General features: G+C 39.4%; 1 protein-coding gene across 1 annotated transcript in view; it reads left to right on the top strand.

Moving 5' to 3' along the window:
* The window catches only part of SLC17A2 (solute carrier family 17 member 2), a 64,778-nt gene extending 48,850 nt beyond the window's left edge, over positions 1-15,928 (top strand). The window contains exons 3-12 of the mRNA XM_019945221.3: positions 260-471; positions 2,308-2,541; positions 2,627-2,714; positions 10,643-10,729; positions 12,085-12,203; positions 12,326-12,487; positions 12,988-13,120; positions 13,206-13,353; positions 14,365-14,455; positions 15,663-15,928. Of these exons, the coding sequence (XP_019800780.2) occupies positions 260-471; positions 2,308-2,541; positions 2,627-2,714; positions 10,643-10,729; positions 12,085-12,203; positions 12,326-12,487; positions 12,988-13,120; positions 13,206-13,353; positions 14,365-14,455; positions 15,663-15,797 (1,409 nt within the window). The 3' untranslated portion in view covers positions 15,798-15,928. The remainder of the gene's footprint in view (positions 1-259; positions 472-2,307; positions 2,542-2,626; positions 2,715-10,642; positions 10,730-12,084; positions 12,204-12,325; positions 12,488-12,987; positions 13,121-13,205; positions 13,354-14,364; positions 14,456-15,662) is intronic.
* The last annotated feature ends 1,664 nt before the right edge of the window (positions 15,929-17,592 follow it).

The following is a 17,592-nucleotide window of genomic DNA, read 5'->3' as shown; positions in this document are numbered from 1 at the left end:
CTTATATTTTCATCTGCTTCCCACACCTCTGAAAAAAGGCCGTATTTGTTTTACTTTATGGTTAGATCCCCGATTTATTGTCTTGAAGCCAACTAAAGAATATGACAAAGAAGGGTTGTGGTTACGATTATTTCGGTGAAAAAAGATAGTGGGACTGCATGAAATCATCTGTAGTTTTCTCAGACTTAGCAGTGGCAGAAATGGAAAGAAGGTGATCTCAGTCAGGATACTCACTGCAGACATCTGTGTTATTCTCTAGTTCCTGAATTCTGTTCATTACGCTATGGACTGGCTCTCATCATGCACTTCTCAAACTTTACCGTGATAACCCAGCGTGTGAGTCTGAGCATTGCAATCATTGCCATGGTGAACAGCACTCAGCAGCCTGGTTTATTCAATGCCTCCACAGAAAGACCTCTTGCATTCACCCTCAATCGCTCCAACAGATCCACCAAGGAGTTTACTTCGGGAGTAAGTATAATGGAGAACAAGGCTCTTTGTTGAGAGGGAAAACCCAGTTTGAAAGGAAGAATTGTATCTTGATTCTGTGGCATATAGAAGCATGAATTTTCAGTGGCAAACTAAAAAGGACTGGAAGTATTTTTCTTTGAGATATTGCTTACCTCTGTGATTAAAATAGTCTCACTGAGATTATTATGATTACAAGGTTGGGGGTAGGGACTCTAGGAAAAAATTGTGAACACTTCTAGAAAGGAATAGATTACTGGGTATCTTCAATGAAAAACTAGGCACTAGGATGTATCTAAGCACATCCTTCTGCCTGATTTTAAGCAGGTCTCTGTACTTTTCATAGTCTTTGAGCCATTTTACAACTCAGTAAGTTCTATATAATAAATGGTAATACAAATGATTCTTGGCCATAGCTCTGGAAATGAATTTTGTTCTGAGAAAAATCAATTGCTACTCTCCTCCACTTGCCTCTCAGTTAAATAAGCCAGTTTTGCTATATATTTAAAATCTATTTCAGCATTACTTCCCACTTACAAATGTGTGGGTCTTTGAATTCTCCTTTGGGCCAGTTGTAACATCTTACCAATTCCCCCATTAATCAATGAGTTAAATAAAATCTTTATTACATGTTCATTTTTTATTTGTATAAGACTCATGGTTATAACCCATTTAAATTTTTTCTTTAAACTAACATTTATCTTAAATTTCTAAAGTCATCCTCATATTTTATGATTTTGTTACCTCGGAGCCAGCTTATTTATAATGACCTCTCTGTCTCCAGTCTTTCTTCCATCATTCATTCTACACATTCACACACCTGTGCTCAAGAATCCAGAATACCTTCAAGTCGCAAACTCCTCTGTTGAGATGCTGTACTCTCCAGAACCTAGGCCCACTTCTCAGCACACTCATGTCTGCTATCAATGACCCAGGGAGAGTCTTTGCTCTGAGCAAGTGAGAGTCCCGGTTAGTTTCACTGGGTATCACTCCAAATACTGCAAGTCCACTTTTGCTGTTTTTCTTCAATAAGAATGAGTTTTCCTATTTCTCTTTACACAAATCATAGGCATTCTTCAAAGAATGGTTCAAGTACTTCTTCCTTCCTGGGACCTTCCCAAATTGTTCTTCCCTCTTTTTAAAGTCCCTATTTTACTGCCGTTCATCCTCAAACTTGAATTCTGACATGAGTCATATATCTTGTATTATTTATAGTTATTTTAAGTGGACAAAATAGTTCATATTTTACATTTTTTGGCTCTTTACTTCAATGTATACCTGATGCCATGTATCTAGTGGTCTACCAAAATTGTTTATTGGGTTACATCAGAAGAAAATGTGATCTTATTAATGTGTAATATGTGTTTTAGGAAGTCACCTCTGCCAGGGCAGACCATGATTCCTAAACTTGATTTTAGGGACTAATTTTGATAAGCATTCAGTAAAGATGTGTTTTCCTTATTTTTTAAAATGAGAGTCAGCATGTCACCTGAATTATTTACTAGAACCAAAATAGTTAAAAGAAGCTCTTTCACTATATTTCATTTATATCTTCCTATCAACTACCTATGTAATCATTTCTTTGTCTCTTTTCTTCTTCACTTCTCTATTTTTTTTCCTTTTCTTCTTCATTTCTCTATTTTTTTCTCTCTCTGAGAGGAGCAAATTAGAGATATAATTGGTTGTTTGGAAAAGGTGGAATATTTGTTTGGTAAAAAATGGAGGAAAGCCAAAATTGATATTTCATAGGAGGGTCAAAACCCCAAGCAGCTCTGGCTATAAATTAGAATTTTTATAAAAGAAATTCTTAGCAAAGAATTTTCCTTTTTTTCCCCCCAGGCCTCTGTATATGAATGGAGCCCAGAGACTCAGGGTATCATCTTTAGCTCCATCAGCTATGGGATAATACTGACTCTGATCCCAAGTGGCTATTTAGCAGGGATATTTGGAGCAAAGCAGATGCTTGGTGCTGGTTTGCTGATCTCCTCCCTTCTCACCCTCTTTACACCGCTGGCTGCTGACTTTGGAGTGATTCTGGTTATTGTGATTCGGACAGTCCAGGGCATGGCCCAGGTAGCCGGTTACTTTCTCATTCTGTGTGGGATATGGATTCCTGAATTCTACTAGAGATCAAGAGTCTTAATGATTTTCATTTCAGGGAATGGCATGGACAGGTCAGTTTACAATTTGGGCAAAATGGGCTCCCCCACTTGAACGAAGCAAGCTCACCAGCATTGCGGGATCAGGTAAGGAAATGCATATAGATCACAACTTTGTAATCTGCTTCACCCTATTACACCTTTCCTTCTATGCATAGGATGGTTTGGGGGACAGGGAGAAAAGTGCTGTAAAAATATTCAACAATGTAAGACAGTTACATAACAAATAAGACAGATACATCTGTGCTGTGAAGCCACTGAGACTCAGAAGCAGAAAAGACCATTGTGAGCACTGTGAGGGCAGTCAGAAAAGCATTGTAGGGAAAACTTTAGAACTTTAAGAATTTGCAAAAATAGAAAAAAAAAAAACAAGTAAACTGTATAAACACCATTTTAGCAAAGATATGCAAATGAGAATTAAGACTATCAGTGGTAAGGAGATAAATCAGTCTGGAAAGTAGAGTTTCAAGAGCCCACATTATTCTGAGTTCTTTACTCTTCTGAGCTAATATTCACAATATGCCTTTGAAGATAATTTTTAACTCTCATTTTCTTTTCTTTTGAATTTTATTTTATTTATTTTTTTATACAGCAAGTTCTTGTTAGTCATCCATTTTATACACATCAGTGTATACATGTCAATCCCAATCTCCCAATTCATTAGACCACCACCCCCCACCCCCCACTGCTTTCCCCCCTTGGTGTCCATATGTTTGTTCTCTACATCTGTGTCTCTATTTCTGCCCTGCAAACCAGTTCATCTGTACCATTTTTCTAGGTTCCACATATATGCATTTATATACAATATTTGTTTTTCTCTTTCTGACTTACTTCACTCTGTATGACAGTCTCTAGATTCATCCACGTCTCTAACAAATGACTCAATTTCATTCCTTTATTGGCTGAGTAATATTCCATTGTATGTATGTACCACATCTTCTTTATCCATTCTTCTGTCTATGGGCATTTAGGTTGCTTCCATGACCTGGCTACTGTAAACGGCGCAGCACTGAACATTGGAGTGCATGTGTCTTTTTGAATTATGGTTTTCTTAGGGTATATGCCCAGTACTGGGATTGCTGGGTCGTATGGTAGTTCTATGTTTAGTTTTTTTAAGGAACCTCCATACTGTTCTCCATATTGGCTGTATCAATTTACATTCCCACCAACAGTGCAAGAGGGTTCCCTTTTCTCCACACCCTCTCCAGTATTTGTTGTTTGTAGATTTTCTGATGATGCCCATTCTAACTGGTGTGATGTGATACCTCATTGTAGTTTTGATTTACATTTCTCTAGTAATTAGTGATGTTGAGCAGCTTTTCATGTGCTTCTTGGCCATCTGTATGTCCTCTTTGAAGAAATGTCTATTTAGGCCTTCTGCCCATTTTCTGATTGGGTTGTTTGTTTTTTTAATATTGAGCTGAGTGAACTGTTTATATATTTTGGAGATTAAGCCTTTGTCCATTGATTCATTTGCAAATATTTTTTCCCTTTCTGAGGGTTGTCATTTCATCTTGTTTGTAGTTTCCTTGGCGTTGCCAAAGGTTTTAAGTTTCATTAGGTCCCACTTGTTTATTTTTGTTTTTATTTCCATTACTCTAGGAGGTGGATCAAAAAAGATCTTGCTGTGATTTATGTCAAAGAGTGTTCTTCCCATGTTTTCCTCTAAGAGTTTTATAGTGTCTGGTCTTATATTTAGGTCTCTAACCCATTTTGAGTTTATTTTTGTGTATGGTGTTAGGGAGTGTTCTAATTTCATTCTTTTACATGTAGCTGTCCAGTTTTCCCAGCACCACTTATTGAAGAGACTATCTTTTCTCCATTGTATATCCTTGCCTCCTTTGTCATAGATTAGTTGACCATAGATGCATGGGTTTATCTCTAGGCTTTCTATCCTGTTCCATTGAGCTATATTTCTGTTTTTGTGCCAGTACCATATTGTCTTGATTTTTGTAGCTTTGTAGTATAGTCTGAAGTCAGGGAATCTGATTCCTCCTGTTCCATTTTTTTCCCTCAAGGCTGCTTTGACTATTTGGGGTCTTTTGTGTCTCCATACAAATTTTAAGATTTTTTTGTTTCAGTTCTGTAAAAAATGCCATTGGTAATTTGATAGGGATTGCACTGAATCTGTAGATTGCTTTGGGTAGTATAGTCATTTTCACAGTATTGATTCTTCCAATCCAAGAACATGGAATATCTCTCCATTTGTTGGTATCATCTTTAATTTCTTTCATCAGTGTCTTATAGTTTTCTGCATACAGGTCTTTTGTCTCCCTAGGTAGGTTTATTCCTAGGTATTTTATTCTTTTCATTGCAATGGTAAATGGGAGTGTTTCCTTAATTTCTCTTTCAGATTTTTCATCATTAGTGTATAGGAATGCAAGAGATTTCAGTGCATTAATTTTGTATCCTGCAACTTTACCAAATTCATTGATTAGCTCTAGTAGTTTTCTGGTGGCATCTTTAGGATTCTCTATGTATAGTATCATGGCATCTGCAAACAGTGTCAGTTTTACTTCTTCTTTTCCAAATTGTATTCCTTTTATTTCTTTTTCTTCTCTGATTGCCGTGGCTAGGACTTCCAAAACTATGTTGAATAATAGTGGCGAGAATGGACACCTTGTCTTGTTCCTGATCTTAGAGGAAATGCTTTCAGTTTTTCACCATTGAGAATGATGTTTGCTGTGGGTTTGTCATACATGGCCTTTATTATGTAGAGGTAGACTCCCTCTATGCCCATTTTCTGTAGAGTTTTTATCATAAATGGGTGTTGAATTTTGTCAAAAGCTTTTTCTGCATCTATTGAGAAGATCATATGGTTTTTCTTCTCCAGTTTGTTAATATGGGGTATCACATTGATTGATTTGCATATACTGAAAAATCCTTGCATCCCTGGGATAAATCCCACTTGATCATGGTGTATGATCCTTTTAATGTGTTGTTGGATTCTGTTTGGTAGTATTTTGTTGAGGATTTTTGCATCTATATTCATCAGTGATATTGGTCTTAATTTTCTTTTTTTGTGACATCTTTGTCTGGTTTTGGTATCAGGGTGATGGTGGCCTCATAGAAGGAGTTTGGGAGTGTTCCTTCCTCCGAAATTTTTTGGAAGAGTTTGAGAAGGATGCGTGTCAGCTCTTCTCTAAATGTTTGATAAAATTCACCTGTGAAGCCATCTGGTCCTGGACTTTTGTGTGTTAGAAGATTTTTAATGACAGTTTCTGTTTCATTACTTGTGATTGATCTGTTCATATTTTCTATTTCTTCCTGGTTCAGTCTTGGAAGGTTATACCTTTCTAAGAATTTGTCCATTTTTTCCAGGTTGTCCATTTTGTTGGCATAGAGTTGCTTGTAGTAGTCTCTTAGGATGCTTTGTATTTCTGTGGTGTCTGTTGTAACTTCTCCTTTTTCATTTCTAATTTTATTGATTTGAGTCCTCTCCGTCTTTTTCTTGAGTCTGGCTAAAGGTTTATCATTTTTGTTTATCTTCTCAAAGAACCAGCTTTTAGTTTTATTGATCTTTACTATTGTTTTCTTCTTTTCTATTTCATTTATTTCTGCTCTGATCTTTATGATTTCTTTCCTTCTGCTAACTTTGCGTTTTGTTTGTTCTTCTTTTTCTAGTTCCTTTAGGTGTAAGGTTAGATTGTTTATTTGAGATTTTTCTCATTTGTTGAGGTAGGCTTGTATAACTGTAAATTTCCCTCTTAGAACTGCTTTTGCTGCATCCCATAGGTTTTGGATCATCGTGTTTTCATTGTTATTTGTCTCTAGGTATTTTTTGATTTCCTCTTTGATTTCTTCAGTGATCTCTTGGTTATTTAGTAACATATTGTTTAGCCTCCATGTGGTTGTGCTTTTTACGTTTTTTTCCCCTGTAATTGATTTCTAATCTCATAGCATTGTGGTCAGAAAAGATGCTTGATATGATTTCAATTTTCTTAAATTTACTGAGGATTGATTTGTGACCCAAGATGTGATCTGTCCTGAAGAAGGTTCTGTGCACACTTGAGAAGAAAGTGTTATCTGCTGTTTTTGGATGAAATGTCCTATAAATATCAATTAAATCTATCTGGTCTATTGTGTCATTTAAAGCTTGTGTTTCCTTATTATTTTTCTGTCTGGATGATCTGTCCCTTGTTGTAAGTGAGGTGTTAAAGTCCCCCACTATTATTGTGTTACTGTCAATTTCCTCTTTTAGAGCTGTTAGCAGTTGCCTTATGTATTGAGGTGCTCCTATGTTGGGTGTATATATATTTATAATTGTTATATTTTCTTCTTAGATTGATCCCTTGATCATTATGTAGTATCCTTGCTCATCTCTTGTAACATTCTTTATTTTAAAGTCAATTTTATCTGATATGAGTATTGCTACTCCAGCTTTCTTGTGATTTCCATTTGCATGGAATATCTTTTTCCATCCCCTCACTTTCAGTCTGAATGTGTCCCTAGGTCTGAATGGGTCTTGTAGACATTTATATATGGGTCTTGTTTTTGTATCCATTCAGCGAGCCTGTGTCTTTTAGGTGGAACATTTAATCCATTCATGTTTAAGGTAATTATTGATATGTATTTTCCTATGACTATTTTCTTAATTGTTTTGGGTTTGTTTTCGTAGGTCCTTTTCTTATCTTGTGTTTCCCACTTAGAGAAGTTCCTTTAGCACTTGTTGTAGAGCTGGTTTGGTGGTGCTAAATTCTCTTAGCTTTTGCTTGTCTGTAAAGCTTTTGATTTCTCCATCGAATCTGAATGAGATCCTTGCTGGGTAGAGCAATCTTGGTTGTAGGTTCTTCCTTTTCATCACTTTAAGTATATAATGCCACTCTCTTCTGGCTTGTAAAGTTTCTGCTGAGAAATCAGCTGTTAACCTTATGGGAGTTCCCTTGTATGTTTTTGTCATTTTTCCCTTGCTGCTTTCAATAATTTTTCTTTGTCTTTAATTTTTGCCAATTTGATTACTATGTGTCTCGGCATGTTTCTCCTTGGGTTTATTCTGTATGGGACTCTCTGCACTTCCTGGAATTGGGTGGCTATTTCCTTTCCCATGTTAGGGACGTTTTCAACCATAATCTCTTCAAATATTTTCTCGGGTCCTTTCTCTCTCTCTTCTCCTTCTGGGACCCCTATAATGTGAATGTTGTTGCGTTTAATGTTGTCCCAGAGGTCTCTTAGGCTTTCTTCATTTCTTTTCATTCTTTCTTCTTTATTCTGTTCTGCAGCAGTGAATTCAACCATTCTGTCTTCCAGGTCACTTATCCATTCTTCTGCCTCAGTTATTCTGCTATTGATTCCTTCTAGTGTATTTTTCATTTCAGTTATTGTGTTGTTCATCTCTGTTTGTTTGTTCTTTAATTCTTCTTGATCTTTGTTAAACATTTCTTGCATCTTCTCGATCTTTGCCTCCATTCTTTTTCCGAGATCCTGGATTATCTTCACTATCATTATTCTGAATTCTTTTTCTGGAAAGTTGTCTATCTCCACTTCATTTAGTTGTGTTTCTGGGGTTTTATTTTGTTCCTTCATCTGGTACATAGCCCTCTGCCTTTTCATCTTCTCTATCTTTCTGTGAATGAGGTTTTTGTTCCACAGGCTACAGGATTGTAGTTCTTCTTGCTTCTGTTGTCTGCCCTCTGGTGGATGAAGCTATCTAAGAGCCTTGTGCAAGTTTCCTGATGGGAGGGACTGGTGGTGGGTAGAGCTGGCTGTTGCTTTGGTGGGCAGAGCTCAGTAAAACTTTAATCCACTCGTCTGCTGATTGGCGGGGCTGGGTTCCCTCCCTGTTGGCTGTTTGGCCTGAGGTGACCCAACACTGGAGCCTACTGGGCCTCTTTGGTGAGGCTAATGGCAGACTCTGGTAGGGCTCACGCCAAGGAGTACTTCCCAGAACTTCTCCTGCCAGTGTCCTTGTACTCATGGTGACACACAGTCACCCCCCGCCTCTACAGGAGACCCTCCAACACTAGCAGGTATGTCTGCTTCAGTCTCCTATGGGTCACTGCTCCTTCTCCTAGGTCCCGATGTGCACACTACTTTGTGTGTGCCGTCCAAGAGTGGAGTCGCTGTTTCCCCCAGTCCTGTCGAAGTCCTGCAATCAAATCCTGCTAGGCTTCAAAGTCTGATTCTCTAGGAATTCCTCCTTCCATTGCCGGACCCCCAGATTGGGAAGCCTGACGTGGCGCTCAGAACTTTCACTCCAGCGGGTGGACTTCTGTGGTATAGGTGTTCTCCGGTTTGTGAGTCACCCACCCAGCAGTTATAGGATTTGATTTTATTGTGATTGCGCCCCTCCTACCGTCTCATTGTGGCTTCTCCTTTGTCTTTGGATGTGGGGTATATTTTTTGGTGAGTTCCAGTGTCTTCCTGTCAATGATTGTTCAGCTGTTAGTCATGATTCTGGTGTTCTTGTAAGAGGGAATGAGAGCACGTCCTTCTACTCTGCCATCTTGAACCAATCTTAACTCTCATTTTACAAAGGAGGGAATCAAAGTATGCAGAGATTAAGTAAATTTCCCAGAGACAAATAAATACCTGACAGTAGAACTGATATTTGAAACCCGGCAATTTGGTCCCAGAGTGTACACTCTCAATCACCATTCTACCCTCCCCCACCAGAGCTTGTGATCGTAAGGACTTGATAACTACATCATTGCTATTTGCCCCAACTGGTAGCACTGAGAATGTGTACTTGAAGAACAGAACTGAGGGTCATCAAGCCTCTCACTCCCCAGTCCAATGCGTGGCTGCACCCTGCAGATTTTTACTCCAAAGCCACCGTCCTGTGTGGCTCCTTCCATTGCAGTTGTCAGCATCTCTTCTATCTACAAATGCTCAGTTGGTCTTCTCTCTCCTCTAGCTTTGTTTCCTTCAAACTTCTCATCAAAGCCAGGTTATCTCCCTAAAGCACAGACAGGGCATTTTTGCTAACCTGCTTGGGAATCTTCAGTGTGTGCCTTCATGATTACAGAAGACTGACCTCCTTATTGCATGGATATAAAGATGCTCTACCATTTGGTCCCAACCTGCCTTTGCGCTCAACATCCCTCTGTAAGCAATGCTCAGATTGTAGCATGTATAGTCTGCACTTAACTTCTCTCTGGCTCTACTTCTACTGGCTCATTTTCCTGGAAGGTCTTTTGCTCCCAGCTTCTTTTACCAAAATTCCATCCATCCTACTCTTAGCTCATGTAAACAGTTTGTGAATCCCATCATCAGTTTTAATTTTCTCATGTATACTTTCAAAGAAAATTGTAGTTTTATTATCATATTTATATTCCACATTCTTTTTTTTCAAATTGCATATATTGGGACCCATTGAAGGGGTCATAAAATCAATTAAGTAGGTCAAAACCAGTATTTTTAAAATGAAAGTGAATAGAATAGAATGGAAATTTTGGGAGTGAATTGCACACAGTAAGACTAAGTATTGATTCATGAAACTCTTGTTTGAAGTGTGTGTGTGTGTGTGTGTGTGTGTGTATTTGTGTATATGTTGTGTTGCCATGAAAGATACATTTCTTATTATGGGTCTCTGAAAAATATGTTCAGACTCCAAGGTCTACAATTTATTACACTTATAATAGTGAATTTTGTTCACGTTTTTCTCTGCAACTGGGCTGAAATCCCCTTGAGGTCAAGGACTTTATCTTATTAGTTTTTGTAAGAGTTTCCTTTTCTGTTGCCAACCTCATATTGCCCCTGCCAGAATGTAACTCTAATTATAAGGAAATACTGGTGGGCTATGTTTGCAGAGAGTTTCTATGACAAACAAAGGGATTTGTATTTGGTCACATTGGAGTTAAGGAGCCGTTGAAGTGTCAGGTGGCATATTGTTATTATTGATTATTTCTAATTACTTCTCATGACTTTATTGGGGGAGATCTGTGAGCTGGAAGAAAGACTCTCATCACCCAGTAATTCTAAGTCTGCCACCTCTTTGTAGGGACAACATCCAGGGAAGTCACTCAGTCTCAACCTTTGCTATTTTCCTCAGTGTTTTTTATCCCTCTTCTCTTCAGGGGCAGCATTTGGGTCCTTCATCATCCTCTGCGTGGGGGGACTAATCTCACAGACATTGGGCTGGCCTTTTATCTTCTACATCTTTGGTGAGTCACTTTCTCTTAAATCCTAACACCTCCACTTCCCAGGCATTTGTTTTTATGCTTACCTTACCTATTGCCCACATTCTTCCCATTTGAGAGAAAATGTCCATTGTTAAATGGGAGATGACGAAGAATGTTGAGGATTGGTAGATTTCTTAGTCTAGTCTAAGAGATGACCACATGCATGGTGCTGACTTCTGAGAAATCAGGAGTGTAGCCTTACACACCCACCCCAGGCATCTTCTGTAGAATCTCTGCCACCACGTCTGAAACACCAGGTCTAGTTGCTTTATGTGGTTAATATGTCAGAGCTGGTGAAGCACATTTTCAATATGTCTTCATATTTTATTATAATTATTATTTCTGCCAAGATGCCCTTAACCTATTTTCTACCAGGTGAATCATGCAAAGCTCAAATTAAATGTACACCTCCCTATGGGGACTACCAAGACTTATCCCATCAGATTAAGTCTTTCTGTCCTCTATGATGCTTACTGATAATTTCTTTTCTAGGCTGTGTTGGCATGTAATTATTTATTTCCCCTTCTCCCTCTCCACTAGATTATGAAATGACTGAGGCAAGAAATTCATTCCATATTTTTTTTATCACTTTGGTACTATCATAGTGCCTGACTTATAGCTTTATAAATAAAAGAATGGATAAATCCAGTAATTAGAGGAAATTTAAAGAACATTAGTCCACAGAGTCTTTTAACATAGGACCTCTTCAGGTGACAAATCTCAGCAATGAGACAAGTTTCTATTCTCAATATGGTTCCAGCTAGGATGGCTTTCTCATTAATGATGCTAATCCCAGGTCATTTTTGTCCACACATGTTGATCAGGTACTGTCAAGAAATATTTTTCTGGAAATCCATAACGGATGTATTGTTTGAATACAAATAACACTGTCTTTTGCAAATGTGTTGGTAAATTTTCCTTGCCACACTCATTTTATGGCAGGTTGTTTTGTATATGGATGAATACTTTTCTCTTCAATCCTGACTATTCAGATCTTCTAAAATAAGACAGTAATGTGTGTATTAAGAAGTTGTTGCTAATGACACACCACGATATATCCACTGGAGTCTGAAGAGTAACTAATCAGCTATACAGTGGTACGTTCATGCTTCTGCTCTGTTGAGAGGGCTCTGACATTGACAAATGGCACTCTACATTTAGTCAAAAGGCGATTTGTAGATGAGTTGAGATGAAGAAGTGGGAAACTTTAGGTCATGATGGTGGAACAACCATGAATTGATATGTGTGTTTTGGGGTGATGTGTGCTACTTCAGAGGAAACTCCCTTCCCCTAGCACACAAATCTACCTGAAAACTAATTGGATCCCAGCTTCCCAGGTAGCATTGGCTGTGTCTGCTGTCTCCTGTGGTTCATGGTGATTTATGATGACCCCATGCATCACCCATGCATAAGCGTCAGGGAAAAGAACCACATCATGTCTTCACTGGCTCAACAGGTACAGTGCAGCCCTTCTACCTGTGGGCCATGCAGAGATCTCCAGGGTAGGGTGTGGGGCTCTCAGGAGAGGCATCCTCTGTCCTGTTCTAATACCCATACTGATTAGATATTTCCTTTCAGTCCAGTTCTCCTAGACGATCTGTCCCCATAAAGGCTATGGTCAGATGCCTACCACTTTGGGCCATTTTCACGGGTTTTTTCAGCCATTTCTGGTTATGCACCATAATCATAACTTATCTACCAACGTACATCAGTTCTGTGCTCCATGTCAACATCAGAGATGTGAGTATGCTTCCTGTACTTCTATGAACATGATAATGGCAATAAGAAGAAACAGTTCTGTGCTGCCTACTACATTCTGACTTTACACATAACCACTCATTTAACCCTCACAATGATTGAGAGACATTGTAATGATTTCCATTGCACAGGTGTAGAAATGGGGACACAGAGGGGAGATGACTTGCCCTGGATTACACAATTACTGAGTGGTAGAGCTGCTGCAGTATCTGTGTTCTTAACCACTATGCAATGCTGCCATACTAGCTGATGCTTCAATTTCCCTTAGAAATGAGTAATGCTTTTCTCTGGAGACCAGTGTAATGCAAGTTCTGGCTCTCTTACCTGAGAAAGTGTTCTCCTCATGTGGAAAAGGATGCTAATTTCCTTAAAGCAACTCCAAGTGTCAGGAGGGTGGGCTAATGGTTGCTCTGTGTAACTGATAAGTTCTGGTACCATATGCGCCTCTGTAACTACTTACTGTATACATTTCCTCCCTTCAGAGTGGTGTTCTGTCCTCCCTGCCTTTTATTGCTGCCTCAAGTTGTACGATTCTAGGAGGTCAGTTGGCAGATTTCCTGCTGTCCAGGAATCTTCTCAGATTAATCACCGTCCGAAAACTCTTTTCATCCCTAGGTAAGGATGCGGGGACTCGGTTAACCAATCCCTTTATCCACACATGGTCAGAGAAGTTTCCTGATGGTGTGTCCCCATTGCCCAGGGCTCCTCCTTCCATCACTGTGTGCTGTCGCCCTGCCTTTTGTGGCTTCCAGTTACACAACAACTATTATTTTGCTGATACTTATTCCTGGGACCAGCAACCTGTGTGATTCAGGATTCATCATCAACACCCTAGATGTCGCTCCCCGGTAAGATTTGACCTGTTTGTTCCCCTCCCCCAGGCCCTTCCAGAGGCTTAGGCCTCAGTCTTCTTGCAACTGCTTCCTGTTGTTGACATGCACAAAATGATGGCAGAGTAATAAAAAATAACTAGAAATGTCAGTATGTGACCATGACCTAAGGTGTTTTTAGAAAAACAGTGCCCAATCTTGACCAGTAACAAGTAAATGAAACTTCCTTAGCTTCTCCACTAGAGATTAGACTGTGTGTTCTGGGAAAGGACCCACACACGTGTTTTGGAAAAGCTTCCAGAGTGTTGATGATATTAGCTACCACATATGTATACACCTGTCCTGAGCCAGATCCTATTCAAAGGACTTCTCATGTATCAACACATCTGGTCTGCATAACTACATGTCCTATTGTTATTCTTACTTTATGAGGGAGATGACTGAGGCACAAGAAGTTTAAGTGACATGGCTGAGGTCACACAAAGGCAGAGCCGGGATTTGGACCCAGGCCGTCTGTCCAGTGTATGTTTGTCCAGTGTATGTTGTCTCATCCACTGCGCAAACTGCCTGCCATGCTGAGATGCTGGGGTGGGAACCTGGGCTCCTGAGAGACAGAATTGTTTCCTAGTTGTTGAGTCGGTGGATAGGTGATTTCAGGTTTGGCAAACAGACATTGCCCTAACTATCTTGAAGTGAACAGAAAAAAACTGCGTTAGGCTAAATGACTTTGCTATTAAAGCTGAACTGCAGGGCTTCCCTGGTGGCGCAGTGGTTGAGAGTCCGCCTGCCGATGCAGGGGACATGGGTTCGTGCCCTGGTCCGGGAAGATCCCACATGCCACAGAGCGGCTGGGCCCGTGAGCCATGGCCTCTGAGCCTGCGCGTCCAGAGCCTGTGCTCCGCGATGGGAGAGGCCACAGCAGTGAGAGGCCCGCATACCACAAAAAAAAAAAAAAAAAGCTGAACTGCATTAAAATTGAGTTGCTGAAAAGTGATAGGCAGCTTTCTATATAAAATCATCTCCCCGCAGGTATGCAAGTTTCCTCATGGGAATCTCAAGGGGATTTGGGCTCATCGCAGGAATCATCTCTTCCACTGCCACCGGATTCCTTATCAGTCAGGTTGGGCCAGTTTATTGAACATCTGCAAGTGGCAGGTATTGTTTTAGGCACTGGGAATTCACAACAGGGCCTCTGTTCGCGAGGATTGTATGGTCTGATGGGGAAAATAAGCCTGGATGCCAGCACAATTACTCTATTCTTAGGGGACTCTAATCAGAGTCTGGTAGTTCACATTTCCCAGGGAAAGAGAAGTAAAAGCTGAATTTCTAAAAATGAATAGGTATTAGATTAATGAAAATGAGCAGTTCAGGCAGAGAAAATAGCACATATGACTTCCTAGAGGAACAAAAGTATGAAACAGCTCTTAGTTATGACCAGAGTGAATGATACATGTCAAGGATAAGAGATGAAGACACAGGATCAGAAGGGGAAGGTTATGAACAGTCTGTTCAGATTAATTCCAATTTCTAAAAAAAAATCACAAAATGGAAACCCAAAGGGTCCCAAAGCCAGCTTGAAGGGAGGTTAAATTTTGGGTGGAAAGAGAAAGGCTGTGACACAAAGCAGGGAGCATAGCCCGTGAGGCTTGCTCAGTACCAAGTGTGGTCTGGTAGGGAGGATGGAAAGGCAGAACCAGGCTGGGATGGCAGGATGACATGAGCCAACTTACAGAAAAAGATTTGTTTTGTTTTCAATACATCTCTAGGTGATCTATTTTCAGGTTGATTTTGACCAAATTGCTAGGAATCCACTTTGACTATAATGCCAGAAATGAACTGTGACTTACAAGGGCTGGATGAGGGAAATCATACAGTCAGACCAAATGTAACTCACATCATATTGAGATGTCCATCCAGGGGGTTGGTGTGATTGATGTCAACAGTCAAAAACAAAACAAATCAGAGAGAGCACAAGAGTGAAAATCTTAAAGCTGTTGTTTTAGGCATAATTTAAAATGAGTAATAATGATATTTTCAAGAATGTTGAGATCCAAATTTCTAGAAAAACATTAGTGTAGGTTAATTTATTTTGGTTTAAAGAAAAGCTCATCCAAGCCAGAACCCAGTGTTCATTTTAGCATCCTCTTGTTTCCATCAGTTTCATAAAACCTTTTTTGAGAATTCAAGGTGCTCAGTGGTTATTGCATATTGTTCCCTAGATTCTTTGTGATCAGTGTTGCAATATACAAAATGGAGGATTTCTAGAACTAGTGGAGAAGGAACTGTGAGGCTGATAATTCTGTGTTGTTTTTTTTTTTTTCCTCCAGGATTCTGTGTCTGGATGGAGGAATGTCTTTTTCCTTGCTGCTGCTGTCAACATGTTTGGCCTGGTTTTTTACCTCACATTTGGACAAGCAGAAATCCAGCACTGGGCCAAAGAGAGGACTCTTAGCCGTCTCTGAGGATACAGTTGCAGACTTAAATGTAGTACTGACCATTAACTTTTTCAACATTTTTTACTTATCATCATTCTTTTTTCATATTCTTGACCATAGGCTCAGCAGTTCTCAATTTCGGTTACATGTTAGATTTCCCTGGGGAGTTTCTAAAACATACAGATGAATGGGCTCTACTCAAGAGATTCTGAATGAATTGGTCTGGGATAAAGCCCAGATATCACTAATTTTTAGACACTCCCCAGGATTTCTAACATGCAGCCAGGGTTGACAAACTGCTAGACAAACTTGAAACATCAATTCCTGTTGCCTTTGAATTTTCCTTTTTGTAAGAAACTAGATAAAAAGCTGTGTGAAAATAATCACTGATAAGTACCTTCACGAGGGCGATTATAGACACAGAGAAGATCTACTAGAACCAGAGTTGTATGTTCTAGAGCTCAGCACAGAATTTTAAGGCTGTAATCCACAGCATTAACATTTTTATACATTGAGAAACATGGATGTTTATTTATGTGGTTACATTCTATTAAAATTCACATGCTAAAATTAAATGGGCCATTTAAAAATTATTTACATTAGGATTATTTCCATCAGGCAAAATAGATATTTATTTATACTAGCTAATTTCCAGGAGATTAACAACCAGGAAATGACAAGGAGAAGATTAAATTAGGCTAATTGAAAATCATGGGAGAGAGAAGATAGAATTGCAAAGCTTACAATGTAAAAAGAATGGATGTGAAGGGAAGCAATATGGGCAGTTCTAGAAGAGACATTGAGATAGTTTGGTCCGTAGAATGAAAATTAGAGGAAGATGACAGAGGCATTTTCAAATGAAATGAAGACTTAAATGGAGAAGAATGCTGAAGGTATAACAAGATGGAAGAAATCATGGAACAATATCACACACCAGAGAAATTCCTTTTTAGGATTGAAAAAGATCATTTGACCTTCTTCAGATTTTCCTTATTTGCCCAAGATTCTCAGATAGTCATCATCAACCCCAACAGGAATTAATTCTGTCTCCTAACCCTTAAAACACATCCTCTAGGTTGTCTCTACACAGAGAGCTGATGTCAGTTTTGCTGCAACTATTCCAGAGGAGAAATTCTTAGCATGTTTAGAAGCCAAGTAGAACCACAGAGACTAAAGCCTTGAGCTAATTTAGCAGATAAAGAGAATCTCCTAATGCAAATCAACAGGTATTTTTGAGCAGGTGCTTTAAAGAAAACAGATTGACAGGCTATGAGGGTGATACTGAGATAAGAACACTCTGGTTCTGTTTTCTGGGTATTCACAATTTAGAGAGGAAGGAGAGTTTGTAGTAAACAAAATGAAGAAAAAACGAGAGGAGTAGTAAAATGAATTAAATTAAATATAGGCAAATTAAATACAGGCAAAAAAAAACACCCAACAGTCAACACAATAGGCAAATATTTTGAACAAAGACTTCATAATAGAGAAATTCTAAGTGGCCTATAAACATATAAATCGGTGCTCAACTTCCTTAGACATTAGATAAATGAACATCAAAACCACATTGAGGGCTTCCCTGGTGGCTCAGTGGTTGAGAGTCCGCCTGCCGATGTAGGGGACACGGGTTCATGCCTCCGTCCGGGAAGATCCCGCATAACGCGGAGCGGCTGGGCCCGTGAGCCACGGCCGCTGAGCCTGCGCGTCCGGAGCCTGTGCTCCGCAACGGGAGAGGCCACAACAGTGAGAGGCCCGCGTACCGCAAAAAAAAAAAAAAAACAAAAAAAAAAAAACACAGTGAGATACCACTACATGCTTAACAGAA

This window comes from Tursiops truncatus, chromosome 10 (genome assembly GCF_011762595.2).
Source record: "Tursiops truncatus isolate mTurTru1 chromosome 10, mTurTru1.mat.Y, whole genome shotgun sequence".
NCBI lineage: Eukaryota > Metazoa > Chordata > Mammalia > Artiodactyla > Delphinidae > Tursiops > Tursiops truncatus.
The sequence above is the reverse complement of the archived record's forward strand: the minus strand, read 5'-3'. Positions and strand labels throughout refer to the sequence as shown.